General features: G+C 51.7%; 2 protein-coding genes across 5 annotated transcripts in view; one reads left to right on the forward strand and one right to left on the reverse strand.

Moving 5' to 3' along the window:
• CAPNS1 (calpain small subunit 1) overlaps positions 1 to 23,149 on the reverse strand; it is a 69,229-nt gene that overhangs the window by 15,090 nt on the left and 30,990 nt on the right. The window contains exons 1-2 of one of the 2 annotated variants that reach the window (XM_075323469.1): positions 5,228 to 5,333; positions 1,312 to 1,443 (exon numbers count right to left, since the gene is read on the reverse strand). In XM_075323469.1, coding sequence (XP_075179584.1) covers positions 1,312 to 1,430 — 119 coding nt within the window. In that variant the 5' untranslated portion in view covers positions 1,431 to 1,443; positions 5,228 to 5,333. Of the gene's footprint in view, positions 1 to 1,311; positions 1,444 to 5,227; positions 5,334 to 23,149 lie in introns of those variants that run through there. The other variant, XM_075323470.1, reaches the window with a different exon arrangement.
• LOC142250376 (adenosine deaminase domain-containing protein 2-like) overlaps positions 12,613 to 23,149 on the forward strand; it is a 32,038-nt gene continuing 21,501 nt past the window's right edge. The window contains exons 1-7 of one of the 3 annotated variants that reach the window (XM_075322533.1): positions 12,613 to 12,681; positions 14,819 to 14,902; positions 17,202 to 17,324; positions 17,398 to 17,536; positions 17,748 to 17,912; positions 18,803 to 19,011; positions 19,201 to 19,435. In XM_075322533.1, the coding sequence (XP_075178648.1) occupies positions 14,836 to 14,902; positions 17,202 to 17,324; positions 17,398 to 17,536; positions 17,748 to 17,912; positions 18,803 to 19,011; positions 19,201 to 19,435 (938 nt within the window). In that variant the 5' untranslated portion in view covers positions 12,613 to 12,681; positions 14,819 to 14,835. Of the gene's footprint in view, positions 12,682 to 12,725; positions 12,839 to 12,882; positions 12,973 to 14,818; positions 14,903 to 17,201; positions 17,325 to 17,397; positions 17,537 to 17,747; positions 17,913 to 18,802; positions 19,012 to 19,200; positions 19,436 to 23,149 lie in introns of those variants that run through there. The other 2 variants (XM_075322531.1, XM_075322534.1) reach the window with 2 other exon arrangements.

Below are 23,149 nucleotides of genomic sequence, written 5' to 3' on the forward strand. Positions count from 1 at the left end.
ATCCCCAACACTTCCTATGATTAACAAGAGAAGTGGAAAAAGCCAGCAACCATCTTGGAAAAACTCTGAAGCTTTATTGTGAAAAATCCATAAAAAAAAAAACAGTGGATAAAAAACTCAACGTGCAGACAAGGGTCGACGCGTTTCAGGCCTAACATGAGAAAGCTCAGCGTGCAGACAAGGGTCGACGCGTTTCAGGCCTAACATGAGAACGCTCAGCGTGCAGACAAGGGTCGACGCGTTTCAGGCCTAACATGAGAAAGCTCAGCGTGCAGACAAGGGTCGACGCGTTTCAGGCCTAACATGAGAAAGCTCAGCGTGCAGACAAGGGTTGACGCGTTTCAGACGTAACAGAACTGGCCCTTAATCATGATTAAGGGACAGTTCTATGTTAGGCCTGAAACGCGTAGACCCTTGTTTACACACTGATTTTTATCCACTGTATGTTTTTTTTATGGATTTTTCACAATAACGCTTCAGCGTTTTTTCCAAGATGGTTGCTGGCTTTTTCCACTTCTCTTGTTCATCGTTACTACACCAGGATCCGGCCTGAAATGTCTGGCACCACCCACCATTTGGGATACCTGTAGGTCTAAATGAGCTGTGATTACATTAACCTCCTATGATTAGTAGGTTCGGCGTGATGTCACATGTATCAAGTCGCTATGATGACATCACACTGGGCCTAAAAATCGGGTGGCGGGTGATAGACGGGTAGGAGGAGGATTGCAGCCATGGACTATTGACGTGGACAGTGGATCATGGTCCTTTAAATTTATTGACCCAGGCACAGGCTGGACTTCATGGGAGAACAAAAATGGCGGTGATGGGGGCATTTCATATACCTCCACGTGACATGGGAACGCGTCAGCACCTCATGATGTCAGTGTGAGGGAGAGGCTGGATGCTGGAATATAACCATATAAATGCTGCCATCTGTGACTCTGGGCAAGAGTGGGGATCGAAGCCGCCGTATAACATACGCTGTCAGGACGCAGGCGGGTGTGGGAAGGGGTTAAAGGGAACCTCTGGTGCCAGATCCCTGGATTATAATGTCCCGCCACTCCTAGACCAATGTATATACATAAAACCCAAAAATTAGCCTCGCCCGCCATATCCTAACATAGAGAGAAGAGTCTGATATCAGATACAGTAATCCCGTCCTCCATGAGTGACTGGCGTCCGCCCCCTGGGACCAGCCGGGAGGGCCTCGGCATCTGTCCACCTCCGAGTGTGAACTGTCCTCAGATCCATCCTCAGGGACACAGTGAAATTTACGCACTATGACGGCTCGCCTATACCGCCACCTACCTGAGAGCATTGAAAATTCCTCCGAAGAGTCCGGCGCCACCTCCACCGCCACTAAAGTAGCCTCCGCCACCGCCTCTGCCACCGCCTCCTCCTCCCATGTACTGATTGATCAGGAACATTGTTGAAGTCTACCTAAAAGTGAAAGAAAAGAAAAAAAAAAATTGACAAACATCTGCATTAGAGCTGTGTACCCAAAACGGTGGGAGATTGATTTTTTTTCCTAACCATCCTCACTAGTCAAGTAGCTTCTTATTGACCTCGGGTCTCTTCAGAGTCACAGACTTGAATGAAACATCTCCTGTACGAGCGATGAGTTAAGGTCCGAGCGCTGGTCTAACAGCACCGATCCAAGGGACATGTCTAGACTGTAATATCTCTTTAAAAGGGGGTTTACAAAGACGACCGGTCATCATGTGACCTGTAGCCGGTATTTCGCCCTTACGTTATTCCCGCTGCTCCCCTGAGCATATCGCTTTTTATTGCTTCTAAATCCGCCACACGGTTCCACAGATATGAGCTTTTTTATTTGGTGCTCTACAAGGGGGCGTGGCTCGCAGGATCCTCAGGGGCGGGTCTTTATAATGTACACCCAATAAAATTAGCTGCAAATAAAAAAAAGGCCCATATCTCTGGAACCATAGGGCGGATTTACAAAAGAAAAAAAAAGGAAAACTCAGGGGAGCGGCGGGTAGATGTGAGCAGAAAAAGCAGCAAGATATTAACATACTTAACCCTTTGTGCTCAGGGGAGATGAGCTGATGTCAGAGCTCTCTGGTATGGACTGACTGTCTCCTATCTCCCTGTTGTGAACACATGCACGCTCAGCAGAGTTGAGAGTGCATGTGTGTTGTTGGAGGGTGGGGTCAGCAGAGATCTCGCACCAATAAAAACTGCCGTATCTCAGCAGTTTCATTGGCCTGGATCCTTCTGCTGTCACCATGTTGACTCGGACCCCTCCCTCGTCATCACTTCTATATACAGTACAGTAAATACAGTAAAGTCGCTGGAGGAACCGGTCGGGCAGGTTTGTGATTCAGGGGCTGATGTTGGAGAGAGGCAAAAGCTGCCCTGCGGCGATGTGCAGCCAAGCGCTGATCCAGGTGCAGCGCAGGCGCCGGTGATCCCTCCGCTGCGGATATAAGGCAGCCTATAATAATACACACTGCACCGGTCGGGCTGGTTTGAGAGGAATGTGTAAGTGTAACCGCTCCCTACTAAATGTCAGGAACCCCCCCCCTCCCTCGTCACAAATCAGCGCTACTACTGCACCCGGGGGGATAGCACTCCCTACATAGAGCTGCACATGATAACACATGAATGAGGCAGTGCGGAGAGCAGGAGTGGTAGTGCACGGCGGAGAGCGATTCCTAGAAAGTGACAGCTGCAGTCTGCAGAGGATGCCAGCGATACGCGGGCGCGGTGACTGCAGGCCGAGCACAGACAGCAGCCGCCAGTCACTGACCGTGCTGCACTGTGCAGGCGAACAGCCAGACCGAGAGAAGGGGCTGCCGGGTGACTAGTGACGCTCATCTCCAAGTATAGAGAGATCCGGAACAGTGGAACCCACAGGGAAACATTAATGTGGACGCCAGCTCAAAGCGGAGGCTCCCAGTGCCAAACTCATGTCTGCAACACGCAGGGGGGGGGGGGGGGGGGGTCAGTGGCCCTGTGCTGGAGGGGGCCCGTCCTGTGCATAAGGCATCCGGGCACCAACAAAAGGTCTCCGTACTGGGGGAAGGAATCTGGGGTTCAGGGGGCCTGTGACTTCTAACACTGACGACCTGCTCTCAGGACGGATCATCAATTGTGAGGACATGAGGTTTCAGCCCGACAGCCCTATCTGGCCCAGCACTCAGCAGCACGCAACCCCCCTTCCCCCCCCCCTTGGCGCAACAGAGTACGGCACGCAACCCCCCCCCTTGGCGCAACAGAGGACGGCACGCAACCCCCCCCCTTGGCGCAACAGAGGACGGCACGCAACCCCCCCCCCTTGGCCCAACAGAGGACGGCACGCAACCCCCCCCCCTTGGCCCAACAGAGGACGGCACGCAACCCCCCCCCCTTGGCCCAACAGAGGACGGCACGCAACCCCCCCCCCCCTTGGCCCAACAGCCCCCCCCCCCTTGGCCCAACAGAGGACGGCACGCAACCCCCCCCCCCCTTGGCCCAACAGAGGACGGCACGCAACCCCCCCCCTCTTGGCACAACAGAGGACGACACGCAACCCCCACCCCCCCCTTGGCGCAACAGAGGACGGCACGCAACCACCCCCCCTTGGCGCAACAGAGGACGGCACGCAACCCCCCCCCCTTGGCGCAACAGAGGACGGCACGCAACCACCCCCCCCCTTGGCGCAACAGAGGACGGCACGCAACCACCCCCCCCCCCTTGGCGCAACAGAGGACGACACGCAACCCCCACCCCCCCTTGGCGCAACAGAGGACGACACGCAACCCCCACCCCCCTTGGCGCAACAGAGGACGACACGCAACCCCCACCCCCCCTTGGCGCAACAGAGGACGACACGCAACCCCCACCCCCCCTTGGCGCAACAGAGGACGACACGCAACCCCCACCCCCCCTTGGCGCAACAGAGGACGACACGCAACCCCCCCCCCCCCCCTTGGCGCAACAGAGGACGACACGCAACCCCCCCCCCCCCTTGGCGCAACAGAGGACGACACGCAACCCCCCCCCCCCCCCTTGGCGCAACAGAGGACGACACACACCGCCCCCCCCCCCTTGGCGCAACAGAGGACGGCACGCAACCACCCCCCCTTGGCGCAACAGAGGACGGCACGCAACCACCCCCCCTTGGCGCAACAGAGGACGGCACGCAACCCCCCCCCCTTGGCGCAACAGAGGACGGCACGCAACCCCCCCCCCCTTGGCGCAACAGAGGACGGCACGCAACCCCCTCGGCGCAACAGAGGACGGCACGCAACCCCCTCGGCGCAACAGAGGACGGCACGACCATCGACTGCCCAGCCACTGGCACACCGCCCAAGGGGACGGCACAACCCCCCGCAACCCAGATAACGGCACTACTGCTTCGCGGAGTTGGTGTCCTGGGTTCAAATAGCACCAAGCACACCATCTGCAAGGAGTTTGTATGTTCTCCCCGTGTTTGCGTGGGTTTCCTCCGTGTTTTCTGATGTCCTTCCACACTCCAAAGACTCATACTGATAGGGAGTGTAGCTTGTGAGCCCCAACGGGGACAGAGTTGATGGCTGTACAATGTGGAAATGAATGGCGCAATAGAAGCACATAACATACATAAGAGACACTGGCGCGCGGGTCCAGTCACTTCTATCATCGCACCCGAAAGACGATTGCAGAAAAATAACAGTGTGGGGCGCCAGGTACCACAGGAGAGGTGCCACGTGCTCCAGTGGAGGGGACTACGGCACCTGCTACACTGTAACGACACTGCTCCGTGCGGCAGCAGTGAGTGCCCCGTACATACCAGGCACCAGCAATCACAGCCATTTTATAGCACAATTGCATTAAATAGATGCACACCTGAGGATGTGACATATCGGGGAGCCTCCCCCCTCCCCAGGTCCAGCACCGAGTCTCCCCTGCCGCAGCCAATCAATGAGCTCCTCGGCTCTACCTGCCCGTACTGAGCTCACTGAATGGCTGCGGTGCTGTTGGGTGACATAGCAGCAGCAGAGACTCAGCGGTGGACCTGGAGATGGGGAGCAAAGCACAGTTTGTTTTGTAAAAAAAAAAAAAAGGAAGAGGTGGGATAGAGAGGTGGGGGCTAAACCTGGAAGTCGTGTGTATAGTGTGTACATGCACTAACAGCACGCTGCGCTATACACACTCGCACATATGTATATACAGGAGGTGTATATCTGTACATGCCGTGCGTGCTGTGCTGTCCCCCCGCCTGCTGTCCCGGTGCTCTCACCTCCGTCCGCCGCTGGTTCCGGGCTCCTCTCTCTCCTCCTCGGTTCCGGACAGGGCGCGGTTGTGACTCACTGCGCTGCTGACAGCGGCGGACGCGCCCACACTATAAACACGCCCATATGTCAGCACGCACTATGTCGCCTGCACGATTGCCGCCATCTTTGTGGAGTCCAGTGTGCTGTGGTCTGCATACAAAATGGTCCTCCACAACATGGCCGCGGGTTGCAGACACTCAGACCCCCTGTATGGCAGCAGTGATACTGCGGGAAGAGATTGCAGCTGCCGGGCACCACACCCACAGCACAGATTGTCTCACGGAAGAAAGCGGCTTCCACTAAAGAGCAATTCTGTGTGATGGCGACCGCCCTTACACTATAGGGTTATACTTATGAGAAGTCAACACCCCGAGTGCCCCCAATAATTCTGGTGCCCATGTCAACCAATGACCGCACAGCTTTCATTTTATCCCAGCAGATAAAAAAAAAAGCTGAGCTCTAATTGGTTGCTATGGTATAATGAAAACTGAGCTCTGATTGGTTGCTCTGGTATAATAAAAGCTGATCTCTGACTGGTTTCACATGTATAATATAAGCTACACTCTGATTGGTTGCTCTGGTATAATGAAACCTGAGCTCTGATTGGTTGCTCTGGTATAATGAAACCTGAGCTCTGATTGGTTGCTCTGGTATAATGAAAGCTAAGCTCTGATTGGTTGTACTGATATAATTGAAGCTGAGCTCTGATTGGTTGCTGTGATATAATAAAAGCTGAGCTCTGATTGGTTGCACTAGTATAATTGAAGCTGCGCTCTGATTGGTTGCTCTCGTGTAATGAAAGCTGACCTTTCATTGGTTGCACACCTATAATGAAAGCTGAGCTCTGATTGGTTGCACTGGTATAATGAAAGCTGAGCTCTGATTGGTTGTTCTGGTGTGAATGACAGCTGAGTTCTGATTGGTTGCTGTGGTATACTGAAAGATGAGCTCTGATTGGTTGCTCTGGAATAATAAAAGCTGAGCTGTGATTGGTTCCTCTGGCATAATAAAAGCTGAGCTCTGATTTGTTGCATCGGTATAATGAAAGCTGAGCTCTGATTGGTTGCTCTGGTGTAATCACAGCTGAGTTCTGATTGGTTGCTGTGGTATAATGAAAGATGAACCCTGATTGGTTGTTCTGGTAAAATGAAAGCTAAGCTCTGATTGGTTGCTCTGGTATAATAAAAGCTGTGGTCTAATTGGTTGTACTGACATAATGGAACCTGAGCTCTGATTGGTTGCTCTGGTGTAATGAAAGATGAGCTTTGATTGGTTGCACATGTATAATGAAAGCTGAGCTCTGGTTGCTGTGGTATAATGAAAGCTGAGCTCTGATTGGTTCCTCTGTTGCAATGAAAGCTGAGCTCTGATTGGTTACTCTGTTATAATGAAAGCGGAGCTATGATTGGTTGCACTGGTATATTTAAAGCTGCACTCTGGTTGCTGTGATATAATAATAGCTGAGCTCTGATTGGTTGCACTGGTGTAATGAAAGCTGAGCTCTGATTGGCTGCTCTGGAATAATAAAAGCTGAGCTCTGATTGGTTGCTCTGGAATAATAAAAGCTGAGCTCTGATTGGTTCCTCTGGTATAATAAAAGCTGAGCTGTAATTGGTTGCTGTGTTATAATAAAGGCTGAGCTATGATTGGTTGCATCGGTATAATGTAAGCTGAGCCTGAGTGGTTACTCTATTGTAATAAAACCTGAGCTCTGATTTGTTGCATCGGTATAATGTAAGCTGAGCTCTGATTGGTTGCTCTGGTATAATCAAAGCTGAGCTCTGATTGGTTACTATTGTGCAATGAAAGCTGAGCTCTGCTTGGTTGCTCTGGTATAATGACAGCTGAGTTCTGATTGGTTGCTGTGATATAATGAAAACTGAGCTCTGATTGGTTGCTCTGGTATAATGAAAGCTGAGCTCTGGTTGCTCTTGTATAATGAAAGCTGAGTTCTAATTGGTTGCACATGTGTAATGAAAGCTGAGCTCTGATTCGTTACTCTGGAGAAATGATAGCTGAGCCCTGATTTGTTGCGCTGGTATAACGAAAGCTCAGCTCTGGTTGCTCGGGTAAATGATAGCTCTGATTGATTGCTCTGGTATAATGAAATCTGAGCTCTGATTGGTTGCACTGGTGTGATGAAAGCTGAGCTCTGATTGGTTGCTCTGGTGTGATGAAAGCTGAGCTCTGATTGGTTGCTCTGGTGTGATGAAAGCTGAGGTCGGATTGATTGTTCTGGTAAATGAAAGCTGAGCTCTGATTGGTTGCATTGGTGTGATGAAAGCTGAGCTCTGATTGTTTGCTCTGGTGTGATGAAAGCTGAGCTCTGATTGGTTGCAAACTGGTGTGATGAAAGCTGAGCTCTGATTGGTTGCTCTGGTGTGATGAAAGCTGAGGTTGGATTGATTGTTCTGGTAAATGAAAGCTGAGCTCTTATTGGTTGCTCTGGTGTGATGAAAGGTGAGCTCTGATTGGTTGTTCTGGTAAATGAAAGCTGAGCTCTGATTGGTTGTTCTGGTAAATGAAAGCTGAGCTCTGTGGAAAGTAAACGATCTCTTCTTCACACCCAGGTGGTTGAAGGGGAAACTTCATCTTTATTTTCAGGGGTATAACTGGAACAGACGGGTACGTAAGAAAAAGGAAACCTGGCCCAGAATCAGCGGAGCAGCGACAATCGGAGGAAACACTGTTTACATTAACTAAAATCCAGTGAAAGTGAAAGTTTCTCTCTAAAAGGTGTTTTCCTAGACAACTCCTTGAAAAACAGCAGGATGCCGCTCAACACAGGATATCAGGCAGAGGCGTCCTCATTGTCCGCACATTTCTCCGGGGACTGCTGTCAGGCCGGCGGCCTCCTCACCCTCAGGAGTGCGGCTTATATAACGTGGAGCCTCCGGGAACCTCCTAAAACATGTTTACACCGAAAAAAATAGTTTACATGACTCCAAGGCCGAAAATCCATGGGATTAACGGGAGGGGTCCTGACGTCTGTCTGCAGTATACGCCCTGATAGGACAACGCTTGCTTCTGTTTAGAGAATCCATTTAATATCTATTAACCCCTTCCCATTGTGGCAGATTTTTATGTTTTCACATTCGTTTTTTCCCATCTCCAAGATCCTATCCCAATATGTAGTAGATGTAATAATAATAATATTAATACATACCTCCAATTAGAAATGTAGTATAGTTCTCCAGACCTAGTCATGTCTCCTACCTCATGTGCAGGGCATTGCAGCTCAGGTATCCTTGGTTATGACCACTTATAGCGACAGTTAGTTGCTCGTGTTTAATTTATTAATTTTTTAACCTCTTTTATTTATTTCTTTTTTTCAGAAGCAGCGGATTTGAGGCTGGTTTAGCTCCTAAACCCGCCTCATTCGTAGGCCTGAGTATTGGCTTAGGCCCCTTTACACCTCCATGTCTAATTTATACCTCAAATTCTAAATAAAGGGAGGAACACAATTGTCAAAAAAACCATAAAGAAATTCCTATATTAAAAATATCAATTTTTATTAGTCATTTTCTAAAAAACTGTCAGTGCAGTCACAAGAGGAATAGCCACTTAAAAGTGGTTGGGCGGGTGAATGGGAAACAAGTGCGCCAGATGTCGATATTGAGGATATAGGCAGGGGAGGGGGGGGCCTATCCTAGCCCTATGAATTTCCCCTACCTACCAGCGGAGTGTAAACACCCTAACACTCGGTGCCCCCGCTCCTCGGCGGCTGTCCCTTACTGTCCCTCCAACCATAAAACCACCATCACCAAATAGTGTACGTGAAAAAACAGTGCAGGTCGAAAAAACCTAAAAAAGTCTGGTATGCAGTATTGTTAATACATATGTAATCAAGTAGTTCCCCAATCAGGGTGAACCATAATCAAAATAGTTCCCTTAAGGATGACCAGAAGGTACTCTCATCCCAGAGGACACAAGCCTAAATAATCTGGGTAACCACTCTATATTGTTATACATATCAGGTCAACATACATATGTAATCAAATAGTTCCCCTCAGAGGGTGAACCATGATCAAAATAATTCCCTTGAGGATGATCAGAAGATACTTTTATCCCAAAAGTCACAAGCCTAAATAGTCAGGGTAACTACTCTCTATTGTAAATACATGTCAGGTCAAGTAGTTCCCCTCTCAGGGTAAACCCAAATTGCACTACTTTCCTTCAGGATAAACAGGCTGTACTTCCATCCTACAGGACATGTAAATACAACTGCACACCAATCTCAGGTTAAAATATTTTGGAATGATTAAAGTACTTATTAAATCCCTTGTCATGTTATATCATAATATTTATCTCACAATGATTAAAGTACTTATCATGTCACTTAGCGTATCATCTCAGCATATCTCAACGCGTTTCTCCCTCAGGATGTCTGGGGGTTCATCAGGAGATTTTCAATCTGTAAAGCCGATCTCACAATGGAGGAACGGTTGCTGTGCCTGGTAACGCCACTATGGACCACACGAATCTGGGTCCTAGTTCATTAGTGGTATCAGAGGTAATGCCTCATTTGGCCATACACCACCTCCACTTATATCAACTCGATCAGTGCCATTTTATCCCGCCCCCATGAGACTTACTGTCCATGATATTTTCAAGTGGCGCTGATATGTATAACAATATAGAGGGGTTACCCAGATTATTTAGGCTTGTGTCCTCTGGGATGAGAGTACCTTCTGGTCATCCTTAAGGGAACTATTTTGATTATGGTTCACCCTGATAGGGGAACTACTTGATTACATATGTATTAACAATACTGCATACCAGACTTTTTTAGGTTTTTTCGACCTGCACTGTTTTTTCACGTACACTATTTGGTGATGGTGGTTTTATGGTTGGAGGGACAGTAAGGGACAGCCGCCGAGGAGCGGGGGCACCGAGTGTTAGGGTGTTTACACTCTGCTGGTAGGTAGGGGAAATTCATAGGGCTAGGATAGGCCCCCCCCTCCCCTGCCTATATCCTCAATATCGACATCTGGCGCACTTGTTTCCCATTCACCCGCCCAACCACTTTTAAGTGGCTATTCCTCTTGTGACTGCACTGACAGTTTTTTAGAAAATGACTAATAAAAATTGATATTTTTAATATAGGAACACCTCCATGTCTCCAGCATGTGTGGTGTCTGTTTTCACACGTACCGGCGACACGATCAGACACACACACTCATTACAATCTTATTGATCTTCACACCTCCATTTTTTCACACGGACTGTGTGTCCCTGTAAACCCCATAGAGACATATCCGGGGTTTTTTTACGCACGGATGGGGTGCCACTCATTTTTGATAACCAGTAAAGGTAAAGCAGACAGCTGGTGGCTGGTATTATCAGGCTGGGAAGGCCCATGGTTATTGGGCCCTTCCTAGGCTAAAAATAGCAGCCCGCAGCCACCCCAGAAGTGGTGCATCCATTAGTTGCTCCAGTTCTCTTCCCGATTGCCCTGGTGCGGTAGCAATCAGGGTAATAGGTTGATATCAGCGTTGTAGTGTCAGCATACTTGAAGCCCAGGGATTAGTAATGGAGAGGCGTCAATAATGCACCGCTATTACTAACCCAGTAAGTATACAGATTAACCCCTTCACGACCTATGACGTACATGTGTGTCATGCTTTGATGTGGGCTCACATGCCACGCCATGTTCCCCTTCACATGTCGGCTGATGTGACTATCCAATATTTGCCTCTAACAGTTGAGGGTGGATCAGAGATCCACCCACGTCTCTATTAACTAGATAAATCCCCCTGTCAATCTCTGACAGTGGGATTTAATGCACGCCGGTGTGGAGCACATTATTACTCACCTCCATCGAAGGCCTGTGACGTGATCACGGGGCACCGATGGCTTGTCATGACAGCTGGGGGTCAGATGATGATCCCTGTGAAGTCCTTGGGCCTGTACGTCACTGACCTTGACAGGCTGGACCGAACAAAGGAACAATACTTCTGGCCTAATTAAGATCCGTTTTCCACCACACAAGTGGCCAGAAGCTGAGTCATCACAACCCCTGCCATGGCCATGACAGTTCCTGTGAGCGCCGGACATCACAGGAGATCAGCATTTCTGCTGTACAGAGCGATGCTGATGCCCTGCTCTACATGTACAGCACAAGTGATCGGAGTATTGCAGCTTCAACTCCCCAAATTGGACTAGTAAAAACAATAAAAAGTGACAAAAAAAAGTTTTAAAAAATCTGAAAAAATTAAAAACCCACAAACGTTCAAATCACCCCCCTTTTACCCCATTCAAAGAAAACAAAAAAACGCAATCGCCGCATTCAGAAATCCCCGATCTATCAAAATCTAAAATCAATTAATCGGATCAGAAACTACATAGCGAGAAAAAAAATCAAAACCAAAGATTTTTTTTTTGGGGGGGGGGGCTGCCACAACATTACAATAAAATGCAATAACAGGTGATCAAAACATTATATCTAATAAAAAATGGTATAATTAAAAGCGTCAGCTCAGGACGCAAAAAATAAGCCGCTACTGAGTGCCAGATCCCGAAAAATGAGAGCGCTATGACAAAAGAGCAATTTTTTATTTATTTATTTATTTTATTTTTTATTTTTTTATTTTTTTTTTAAACTTCATTTTTTTTACTAGTTAGATAAAAATAAAACTCTTCTTGTTTGGTGTCTACGAACTCGTACCGACCCGGGGAATCATACCGACAGGTCAGATTTACCATATAGTGAGTATGGTAAATAAAAAATCTGAAAAACTTTGTGGAATTGCACTTTTTTTGCAATTTCACTGCACTTGGAACTTTTTTCTCCTTTGCCAGTACAATATGGGGCAGTATGAATGGTGTCGTTCAAAAGTACAACCCGTCCCGCTAATAACAAGCCCTCATATGGCTATATTGACTGAAAAATAAAAAAGTTATGGCTCTGATATCCACTGGTTCCCACGACGTTCCTCGATTAACTGCATCAAAGTCTATGGAGCCTCAAAATGAGGTTCCATAGACTCTGAGCAGAAGCTACGCTCTCCTGATCCCTGGATTGTGATAAGCGGTGACGATCCTGACATCACCACTTCTTGTTTATCTAGCGCCATCATATTCCACAGACCTCATCATCAATCCCCCATCATTCATCATGGACTTGTTTATTCCTGAATCATTCAGGGCATGCTGGGAGTTGTAGTGTAGTACTACTGGTGTGTATGTACACAAGCTCCGCCCCTTTACCGCTGAGCTCCGACAACAAGTGCGCACGACAACACCATGGCACCGAGCGCTCCTCCTGATTGGTTAGTCACAAAGCGCGCTTATCCTGATTGGGAGAAAGAAGAGCGCGGCCGCTCATTTGCTAAGAGTGGGGGGATGTGGGCGCTGATTGGCTGTGCGCTCCTGCTCACGTGTGCGAGGAGCTGTGGGGAAAGGTTTGGATCGCGGAGAGGTGAGCGGGCGGCACGGCGGCGTCATACACGGGCTCTCCCGCAGCCTCGGTGCACGCTCCGTACTGGGCAGGGGCGGACCGGGCGCAGGGATACCGGGCAAGGCTCACACAGTCTGCAGAGGCAGCGGACCGGCACTGTACCTAGAAATGGTTACATGTGAGCAGTGGCGGAGGCGGACATCATAGTATCCAGGGAGTGATGCGGCACACCGGATTCTGCACCCCTCCCCCATGTCCAGAGCTGGACCCCGCAGTGTGGGATTTATTGCCGTAGTTTAACTCTTCTTGCAGGTCTGAGGTCGCTCTGTCAGTGTGAGGTCATCGGCTGCCGATCTGTGTGAACGATCAAAAGTAGTGATGAGCGACCACTCCCATGCTCGGTACTCATCACTAGTTACCATTACCGAGCACCCGAGCATGGTAGTGCCCGCTCATCACTAGTTACCATTACCGAGCACCCGAGCATGGTAGTGCCCGCTCATCACTAGTTACCAGTACTGAGCACCCGAGCATGGTAGTGCCCGCTCATCACTAGTTACCATTACCGAGCACCCGAGCATGGTAGTGCCCGCTCATCACTAGTTACCATTACCGAGCACCTGAGCATGGTAGTGCCCGCTCATCACTAGTTACCATTACCGAGCACCCGAGCATGGTAGTGCCCTCTCATCACTAGTTACCATTACCGAGCACCCGAGCATGGTAGTGCCCGCTCATCACTAGTTACCATTACCGAGCACCCGAGCATGGTAGTGCCCGCTCATCACTAGTTACCAGTACTGAGCACCCGAGCATGGTAGTGCCCGCTCATCACTAGTTACCAGTACTGAGCACCCGAGCATGGTAGTGCCCGCTCATCACTAGTTACCATTACCGAGCACCCGAGCATGGTAGTGCCTGCTCATCACTAGTTACGAGTACCGAGCACCCGAGCATGGTAGTGCCCGCTCATCACTAGTTACCAGTACTGAGCACCCGAGCATGGTAGTGCCCGCTCATCACTAGTTACCAGTACTGAGCACCTGAGCATGGTAGTGCCTGCTCATCACTAGTTACTAGTACTGAGCACCCGAGCATGGTAGTGCCCACTCATCACTAGTTACCAGTACTGAGCACCCGAGCATGGTAGTGCCCACTCATCACTAGTTACCAGTACTGAGCACCCGAGCATGGTAGTGCCCGCTCATCACTAGTTACCAGTACTGAGCACCCGAGCATGGTAGTGCCCGCTCATCACTAGTTACCAGTACTGAGCACCTGAGCATGGTAGTGCCCACTCATCACTAGTTACTAGTACTGAGCACCCGAGCATGGTAGTGCCCGCTCATCACTAGTTACCAGTACTGAGCACCCGAGCATGGTAGTGCCCGCTCATCACTAGTTACTAGTACTGAGCACCTGAGCATGGTAGTACCCGCTCATCACTAGTTACCAGTACTGAGCACCTGAGCATGGTAGTGCCCGCTCATCACTAGTTACTAGTACTGAGCACCTGAGCATGGTAGTGCCCGCTCATCACTAGTTACGAGTACTGAGCACCCGAGCATGTTAGTGCCCGCTCATCACTAGTTACGAGTACTGAGCACCCGAGCATGGTAGTGCCCGCTCATCACTAGTTACGAGTACTGAGCACCTGAGCATGGTAGTGCCCGCTCATCACTAGTTACGAGTACTGAGCACCCGAGCATGGTAGTGCCCGCTCATCACTAGTTACCAGTACTGAGCACCCGAGCATGGTAGTGCCCGCTCATCACTAGTTACGAGTACTGAGCACCTGAGCATGGTAGTGCCCGCTCATCACTAGTTACGAGTACTGAGCACCTGAGCATGGTAGTGTCCGCTCATCACTAGTTACGAGTGACGAGCATTCTCATAGTCAAAATCTCACTGTGCCCCCTCTAATCAGTCTCAGAGAGTGCCCCCTCTAATCAATGTCAGGGAGTGCTCCTCGAAATGAGTACCCCCCCATCAGTGTGAGTGTCCCCAATCAGTGTCAGACAGTGCCCCCCAATCAATGAAGGACAGAGTTCCCCCATAATCGGTGTTATGGAGAGTGCCCCCCCCCTTACGCAGTGTCAGCCCCAGTCTCCCCCTATCACAGTCCAGTAGGTGATGTCTGCCTGTTGTTTGTTTGCAGCCTGGGGGGTCTCGGTGATGACGATGCAGCGCCTCCTGCAGCGATACCACGCAGCTGAGGACCTGAATCTCTGTGGAGATCAAGGTAAGCTCCTGGGTCCACAGGGGGCCACCAGGTACACCGCCCCTGATATGTTAGCACAGAGCCCTTAAAGGGAACCTGTCACTAGGTTTCTGCTATGAAATCTGACCGCAGTATAATGTGGGGGCAGAGACCCTGATTCCAGCGCTGTGTCACTTGCTCAATGTTATTTTGATACAGTCAGTTTTCTCTACTGTAGATGTAGCAGAGCTCAGAGTGCTGGGATTCACAGCTTCCTGTGTGCATTGCCATAAAGCTGAATCAGTAATGGGGGCGGGGTTACACAGAACAGCAGGAGACAACTAGTCCTTTAGTGATAATCTCCTGCTGATAAACAATGATCATACTGAAACAGCAACATAAAACTGATAAATGATACATTGCTGGAATAAGGCTCTCAAGTTCTACATGACACTACTGTCAGATTACATAGCAAAAACCGGCTCACAGATTCCCTCTCAACTAATGGCAAATAAAGGAGCCCGAGTATCCCAGGTGAGAACCTCTGACATCATCATTTACATCTAACATGTTAAAAGGAATGTTGTAAATTGTATTTTTGGGATAGACAAGCGGATTTTTGGTGTTTGTGCTGTCCACATGCACCTTGGAAATCTGGAGTGGGCGGGGGAAGCAGGACTCACAGGCTTTCTCTGAGTGGGCGGGGGAAGCAGGACTCACAGGCTTTCTCTATGAGTGGGTGGGGGAAGCAGGACTCACAGGCTTTCTCTATGAGTGGGTGGGGGAAGCAGGACTCACAGGCTTTCTCTATGAGTGGGCAGAGGAAGCAGGACTCACAGGCTTTCTGTATGAGTGGCGGGGAAAGCAGGACTCACAGGCTTTCTCTATGAGTGGGCGGGAGAAGCAGGACTCACAGGCTTTCTCTATGAGTGGCGGGGAAAGCAGGACTCACAGGCTTTCTCTATGAGTGGACGGAGGAAGCAGGACTCAGAGGCTTTCTCTATGGGTGGAGGAATCAGGACTCACAGGCTTTCTCTGAGTGTGCGGGGGAAGCAGGACTCACAGGCTTTCTCTATGAGTGGGCGGGGGAAGCAGGACTCACAGGCTTTCTCTATGAGTGGGCGGGGGAAGCAGGACTCACAGGCTTTCTCTATGAGTGGGCGGGGGAAGCAGGACTCACAGGCTTTCTCTGAGTGGGTGGGGGAAGCAGGACTCACAGGCTTTCTCTATGAGTGTGCGGGGGAAGCAGGACTCACAGGCTTTCTCTATGAGTGGGCGGGGGAAGCAGGACTCACAGGCTTTCTCTATGAGTGGGCGGGGGAAGCAGGACTCACAGGCTTTCTCTGAGTGGGTGGAGGAAGCAGGACTCACAGGCTTTCTCTATGAGTGGGCGGGGGAAGCAGGACTCACAGGCTTTCTCTATGAGTGGGTGGGGGAAGCAGGACTCACAGGCTTTCTCTATGAGTGGGCGGGGGAAGCAGGACTCACAGGCTTTCTCTATGAGTGTGCGGGGGAAGCAGGACTCACAGGCTTTCTCTATGAGTGGGTGGGGGAAGCAGGACTCACAGGCTTTCTCTATGAGTGAGCGGGGGAAGCAGGACTCACAGGCTTTCTCTATGAGTGAACGGAGGAAGCAGGACTCACAGGCTTTCTCTATGAGTGGGCGGGGGAAGCAGGACTCACAGGCTTTCTCTATGAGTGGGCGGGGGAAGCAGGACTCACAGGCTTTCTCTATGAGTGGGCGGGGGAAGCAGGACTCACAGGCTTTCTCTATGAGTGGGCGGGGGAAGCAGGACTCACAGGCTTTCTCTATGAGTGGGCGGGGGAAGCAGGACTCACAGGCTTTCTCTTTGAGTGGACGGAGGAAGCAGGACTCACAGGCTTTCTCTATGAGTGGGCGGGGGAAGCAGGACTCACAGGGTTTCTCTATGAGAGGGTGGGGGAAGCAGGACTCACAGGCTTTCTCTATGAGTGGGCGGGGGAAGCAGGACTCACAGGCTTTCTCTATGAGTGGGTGGGGGAAGCAGGACTCACAGGCTTTCTCTATGAGTGGGCGGGGGAAGCAGGACTCACAGGCTTTCTCTATGAGTGAACGGAGGAAGTAGGACTCACAGGCTTTCTCTATAAGAAGGCGGGGGAAACAGGACTCACAGGCTTTCTGTATGAGTGGGTGGAGGAAGCAACAACTTTTTGCATGACATATAAGCCATGTACTACCCTGAGCTCGGCCTTTTCTTTGCTATCCTTTACTGTCCTTAGACTGGCGACCTGCCCAATCACCTATAGAATATACTATACGTGCCCCTGTGACGCTCACATATACCGGTTTTCTCTCCTGCAGAGTCCCTCGTCACACATGAGGAGCGATGCTCTGCGGTGGCCAGTTGCGTATTTCAGAGTTTGATGGGTGAAACGGAATATTACAAGCACAGGACTAGCCTGGCGGCCTTCATCCTGCAGAGAGGTGCGGCCATTGTTCTGCTGCGTGTACCCCGATTGTCTATCGTCCCCCACGCTAATATGCCTCTGATCCGCAGACGTGGGGGGTGACGAGGACATCTACGAGGTGGTGGCACTGGGAACGGGCGTGACCTGGTACCAGGGATGGCAGGAGTACGACGGCCTGCTGGTACACGATTGCCACGCTCCGGTCATAGCGAGGAGGGCGTTGCTGAGGTGAGGACGAGCCGCCGGTCACCGATGCTGCGCACGCAGCGGTCACTAGTGTTGTGGCGCTATCCGTGCACAAGCTATGGTGTGTAATTATTGACGTTGGTAACAATCTCGATCCCTTTGAAAGGTTAAATAGGCTGTGATTTTGACAAACCTGTTCCTCTCCGCCCGTCACTCATATTCCACTAACCATCGCATCCATTCTTCTTCCTAGATATCTGTACAAAGAGGTCACCCTGCTGTACAGTGACCTCCCCGGGGCCGCGGAGAAGAGCATCTTCTGTACCTCCAGCAAGACGCAGTCCCTGGTGCTGAAACCCAACGTCTTCCTGCATCTGTACTTAAGCTGCATCCCTGAAGGAGCCACACACAGCGGCCCGTGAGTACCATGCTACATTACAGAGGGGTCCCCTCCGGGCGCCACTGTGTCCGGTCCCCTCCGGGCGCCACTGTGTCCGGTCCCCTCCGGGCGCCACTGTGTTGGTCCCCCCCCCCCCCCCCCCACCAGGGGGCGTCGCTATGTCCGGTCCCCCCGGGGGTGTCGCTGTGTCCGGTCCCCCCGGGGGTGTCGCTGTGTCTGGTCCCCCGGCGGCACCAGCGTGTCCGGTCCCCCTCCAGAGCGCCGCTGTGTCCGGTCCCCCTCCAGAGCGCTGCTGTGTCCAGTCCCCCCCTGTGTCCGGTCCCCCCTGTGTCCTATCCCCCATGGTAGCCGTGGTGGTCCTGCACCACTTCTTTGCTAACTCTTAGGTCGGTTCTTCTCAGACTATGAATCTCGGTTTACTATGCAGGACCCCTGGCACAGAAGGCTCTCGCTGTGTATCCGTAGACTTAATGTGCCTAATGGTTACACCCAGTGATTGGATCGGACATGCTGCATTTCAACAAGCCCAATCCTTTCTGACATCTTACCTGTGAATTCTCCTTTCTCGCACGCACAGCTGAGCTGAGCATACATGTGCATAGAGGGGTTGCCAGGAAAAATTGTTTGGCAAACAATTTTCTCACTATGGTGTGTGTCTAAATTAACTCCTCGCATACCTATTTTACAGATCACTCCGATGTTTTCTGGCTGCCCCCGTCTTTTAGGGACAGATGATCTCGATGCATTGACCTAGTTGACAACCACAAATGCGCAGCCGCTCACGACGCGCAGCCGCTCACGACGCGCAGCCGCTCACGACGCGCAGCCGCTCACGACGCGCAGCCGCTCACGACGCGCAGCCTACGGTTATTTTGCACTAAACCCCCTTGTGTTGTTGTGTCTCTTAGATCCTGGCTCAGACAATCCACTTTGCACCTGAATATTCACGCTAAAGGCTCCCTGCTCCCAGTGTCCGAGTGTCCCCCCAGCGTGTTGGCCGCACACGTGTGCTGTATGTCCGCCACTGACAAGCTGCTGAAGTGGAACACGGTCGGGGTCCAGGGGGCTCTGCTTAGTCAGTACATGGACCCTCTGTACATAACGAGCTTCATCATAGGTAAGGCGGGGGCGTACGTGGATTGTCACGCTGCATTCACACATCTATGTGAGTCACAGACCGGCCCGGTCTCCTAACCTCATAGGTATACACGAGGCTGGGATTTTTGGGTCAGGACAGCCGCGGCCGGTCCGTAGCACGGAGATTCAGGCCTCATATGGGATTGTCTGCTTTTTACTCCAAATACAGGATCCTCCATGCAACAGAAAGAAGCTTTCGCCAAGGCCGTAGCTGGTCGCCTGCAGCCCCCTTTGGACTTGTCGTTGTTCCCGCCCTACGGGGGGCATCTGCCACATTTTTATTGCGGCCCAGAAGTAAAGTCCATACAATCCGCACCCGTCCATCGCTCCCACAGCATCAACTGGAGTAAGGGAGACAAGAACGTGGAAATTATAGATGCCAGCACCGGCCAAACCGTGGAAACGTGAGTACGGCCCAGTATGGAGGTAACTGGTAAGGCGGCATTCACACTTGTGTTGTTTCTTTGTCGCTCCATTGGGAGACCCAGACAATTGGGTGTATAGCTTCTGCCTCCGGAGGCCACACAAAGTATTACACTTTAAAAAGTGTAACCCCTCCCCTATGCCTATACACCCCCCCGTGCATCACGGGCTCCTCAGTTAGTTTTATGCTTTGTGTTGAAGGAGGCACACATTCACTCAAGCTCCCATTTTAGACATCAGCAGCTGCTGATTGTATCGGATGGAAGAAAAGAGGGCCTCTAACACGGCCCCCAGCATGCTCCCTTCTCACCCCACTAAGTCGGCGGTGTTGTTAAGGTTGAGGTACCCATTGCGGGTACACAGGCTGGAGCCACATGCCGTTTTCCTTCCCCATCCCTTAGGGGCTCTGGGAGAAGTGGGATCCTATCCGGTCATCCAGGGCACTGGGACCGGGCTCCCTCCGCAGCCCCTGTGGGATTCTGACGGACAGGAGACTGAGTACCATCAGGGACAGGGCCCTGCATCTACAGGTACTCTGTGTCCCCTTGGGGACGGTGCATGGAGCACCTTGGCCTCAGACGCTGCAGCGACTGTGGTGTTGGTATGAGACCGGGACTACCGCGCCGACCGCGCCTGCTTGCCGGCCGCGGTTTTAACTTTAGTCCCCGGCTTTTGCGGCCTAGTGCATTAAACTCCCGCCCCCGGGCCTGCCAGTAAGGGGGAAGGGCGGGACGGTCGGTCTGACGCCGACAGTGAGGGCTGGAGCACACGTAGCTGTCCTCTGCCCCCCTCACTAATCACTCTGGGGCCAGATTCCCGCACTTTTGTAGTTACGCCCACGGCTCCCTCCTCCCCTGTGAACGCCGACAGCCATGTTTTAGCACATTCTGCCGGTGGAGGACTTCTGGCTGCATCTCTGGGAGACCCGAGGCAGGGAATCTGGGGGCCACACACCGCTTGAGCGGTCGGTAAGCCACACCGGTCACCCGGTGCTGGGCCCCATAGAGTGCCGAACTGTATATATATATATATATATATATATATATATATATTATATTTGTATACTTTTTCTCGGTTCGGCTGTACTGTTAACTTGTGGCTATATATCCCTCAGTGATCACTCTCCTGGGAGACAACAGCATGTCGTTCACAAGGAGCAAGGGTGCCAAGACACAGGGGTATTTTGCAACCTGTACCTCTTGTGCGGCTATGCTACCTGCAGGTTCCACCTACCCTCACTGTGAGCAATGCTCGGGCCATGTGGCACTCGCTCAGCCGGAGCCTGGGGCACTGGTGGGACCCTCGGCCCAGGTAGAACCGCCGGTTTCCCCTGTCCAGGTGGCAGGGACAGAGTTTGCAGTTTTAGCTGAGAAACTCTCTGAGTCACTGTCACAATCCATGGCTCAGTCTATGGACAAATGGTCTGCTAAGATACTAGAAGCCTTGCAGTCCAGACCAGCCCTTACACAGGCCCCGGGCACTGCGGGATCGCCCCCAGGCCCCTCTCGGTCTACGACGAAGCGTGCGCCTGGGGTGGCCTCTAGTTATTACGTGGAGGACTCCGGCACGGACCGCAGTCCTAGACCGGCTAAGCGGGCTCGCTTAGAATCTTCCCCGACTTCATCACGCTGTTCGGGGTCTCAGCATGAGGACTCTCTGGAGGATGAAGCGGAGGTCGCAGCCCAGGACTCTGACCCTGACGTTGCTCTCAATCTTGATACACCTGAAGGGGACGCCATAGTAAATGATTATAGCGTCCATCAACCAGGTGCTAGATCTTTCTCCCCCAACTCCACCTATAGAGGAGTCGGCTTCACAGCAGGAGAAGCACCAGTTTAGGTTTCCCAGACGTACTCGGAGTGCTTTCTTCGATCACTCGAACTTCAGAGAGGCTGTCCAGAAGCACAGGGCTTTCCCGGACAAGCGCTTTACTAAACGCCTTAATGACACACGTTACCCCTTCCCCTCTGACGTAGTTAAGGGTTGGGCTCAATGTCCCAAGGTGGATCCTCCAGTCTCTAGACTGGCGGCTAGATCCGTAGTGGCAGTGGCTGACGGTTCAACGCTCAAGGATGCCACGGACAGGCAGATAGAGCTCATGATGAAATCCATCTATGAAGCCATAGGCGCGTCCTTTGCCCCAGCCTTTGCAGCAGTGTGGGCACTCCAGGCTATCTCAGCTTGTCTGTCTGAGATTAATGCGGTCACCCGTACCTCGGCTCCGCAAGTAGCGTCTTTAACTTCTCAGGCATCGGCCTTTTCGTCCTACGCCATGAATGCTGTCCTGGACTCGGCTAGCCGTACAGCGGTAGCATCCGCCAATTCGGTGGCAGTCCGCAGGGCCATGTGGCTACGCGAATGGAAGGCAGACTCTGCTTCCAAGAAGTTCTTGACCGGTTTGCCTTTTTCTGGCGACCGATTGTTTGGCGAACAATTGGATGAAATTATTAAGCAATCCAAGGGAAAGGACTCGTCCTTACCCCAGCCCAAACCAAAGAGACCTCAGCAACGAAAAATTCAAGCGAGGTTTCGGTCCTTTCGGCCCTCAGCCAGATCCCAATCCTCCTCGTCCAATAGGCCACAGAGGAGCCAGAGAAACTCTTCGGCATGGCGGTCTAAGTCACGTCCTCCAAAGACCGCCGGAGGCACCGTCTCCAAGGCGGCCTCCTCATGACTTTCGGCCTCCCCAAACCGCATCTTCGGTCGGTGGCAGGCTCTCCCGCTTTTGCGACGCCTGGTGGCCACATGTCCAAGACCGATGGGTGAGGGACATTCTGTCTCACGGTTACAGGATAGAGTTCAGCTCTCGTCCTCCGACTCGTTTTTTCAGAACATCTCCGCCCCCCGAGCGAGCCGATGCTCTTTTTCAGGCGGTGAACACTCTGAAGACAGAAGGAGTTGTGATCCCCGTTCCCCTTCAGGAACGGGGTCGCGGTTTTTACTCCAACCTGTTCGTGGTACCAAAAAAGGACGGTTCATTCCGTCCCGTTTTGGGCCTCAAACTGCTCAACAGACATGTGAGAACCAGGCGGTTTCGCATGGAATCCCTCCGATCTGTCATCGCTTCGATGTCCCAAGGGGACTTCCTAGCGTCAATCGACATCAGGGATGCCTATCTCCATGTGCCGATCGCTCCAGAGCATCAACGCTTCCTGCGTTTCGCCATCGGGGACGAACACCTTCAGTTCGTGGCACTGCCTTTCGGCCTGGCGACAGCCCCACGGGTATTCACCAAGGTCATGGCATCCGTTGTGGCAGTCCTACACTCTCAGGGCCACTCGGTGATCCCGTACTTAGACGATCTCCTAGTCAAGGCACCCTCCCGGGTGGCATGTCAACACAGTCTGACCGTGGCTCTGGAGACTCTCCAGAGGTTCGGGTGGATCATCAATTTCCCAAAGTCAAAATTGACTCCGACCCAATCACTGACTTACCTCGGGATGGAGTTTCATACTCTCTCAGCGATAGTGAAGCTTCCGCTGGAAAAACAGCGTTCGCTGCAAACAGGGGTGCACTCTCTCCTTCGGGCCCAGTCACACCCCTTGAGGCGCCTCATGCACTTCCTGGGGAAGATGGTGGCAGCAATGGAGGCAGTTCCCTTTGCGCAGTTTCATCTGCGTCCACTCCAATGGGACATTCTTCGCAAATGGGACAAGAGGTCGACGTCCTTAGACAGGAATATCTCTCTTTCTCTG

Source organism: Anomaloglossus baeobatrachus, chromosome 9, assembly GCF_048569485.1.
Source record: "Anomaloglossus baeobatrachus isolate aAnoBae1 chromosome 9, aAnoBae1.hap1, whole genome shotgun sequence".
Lineage (NCBI taxonomy): Eukaryota > Metazoa > Chordata > Amphibia > Anura > Aromobatidae > Anomaloglossus > Anomaloglossus baeobatrachus.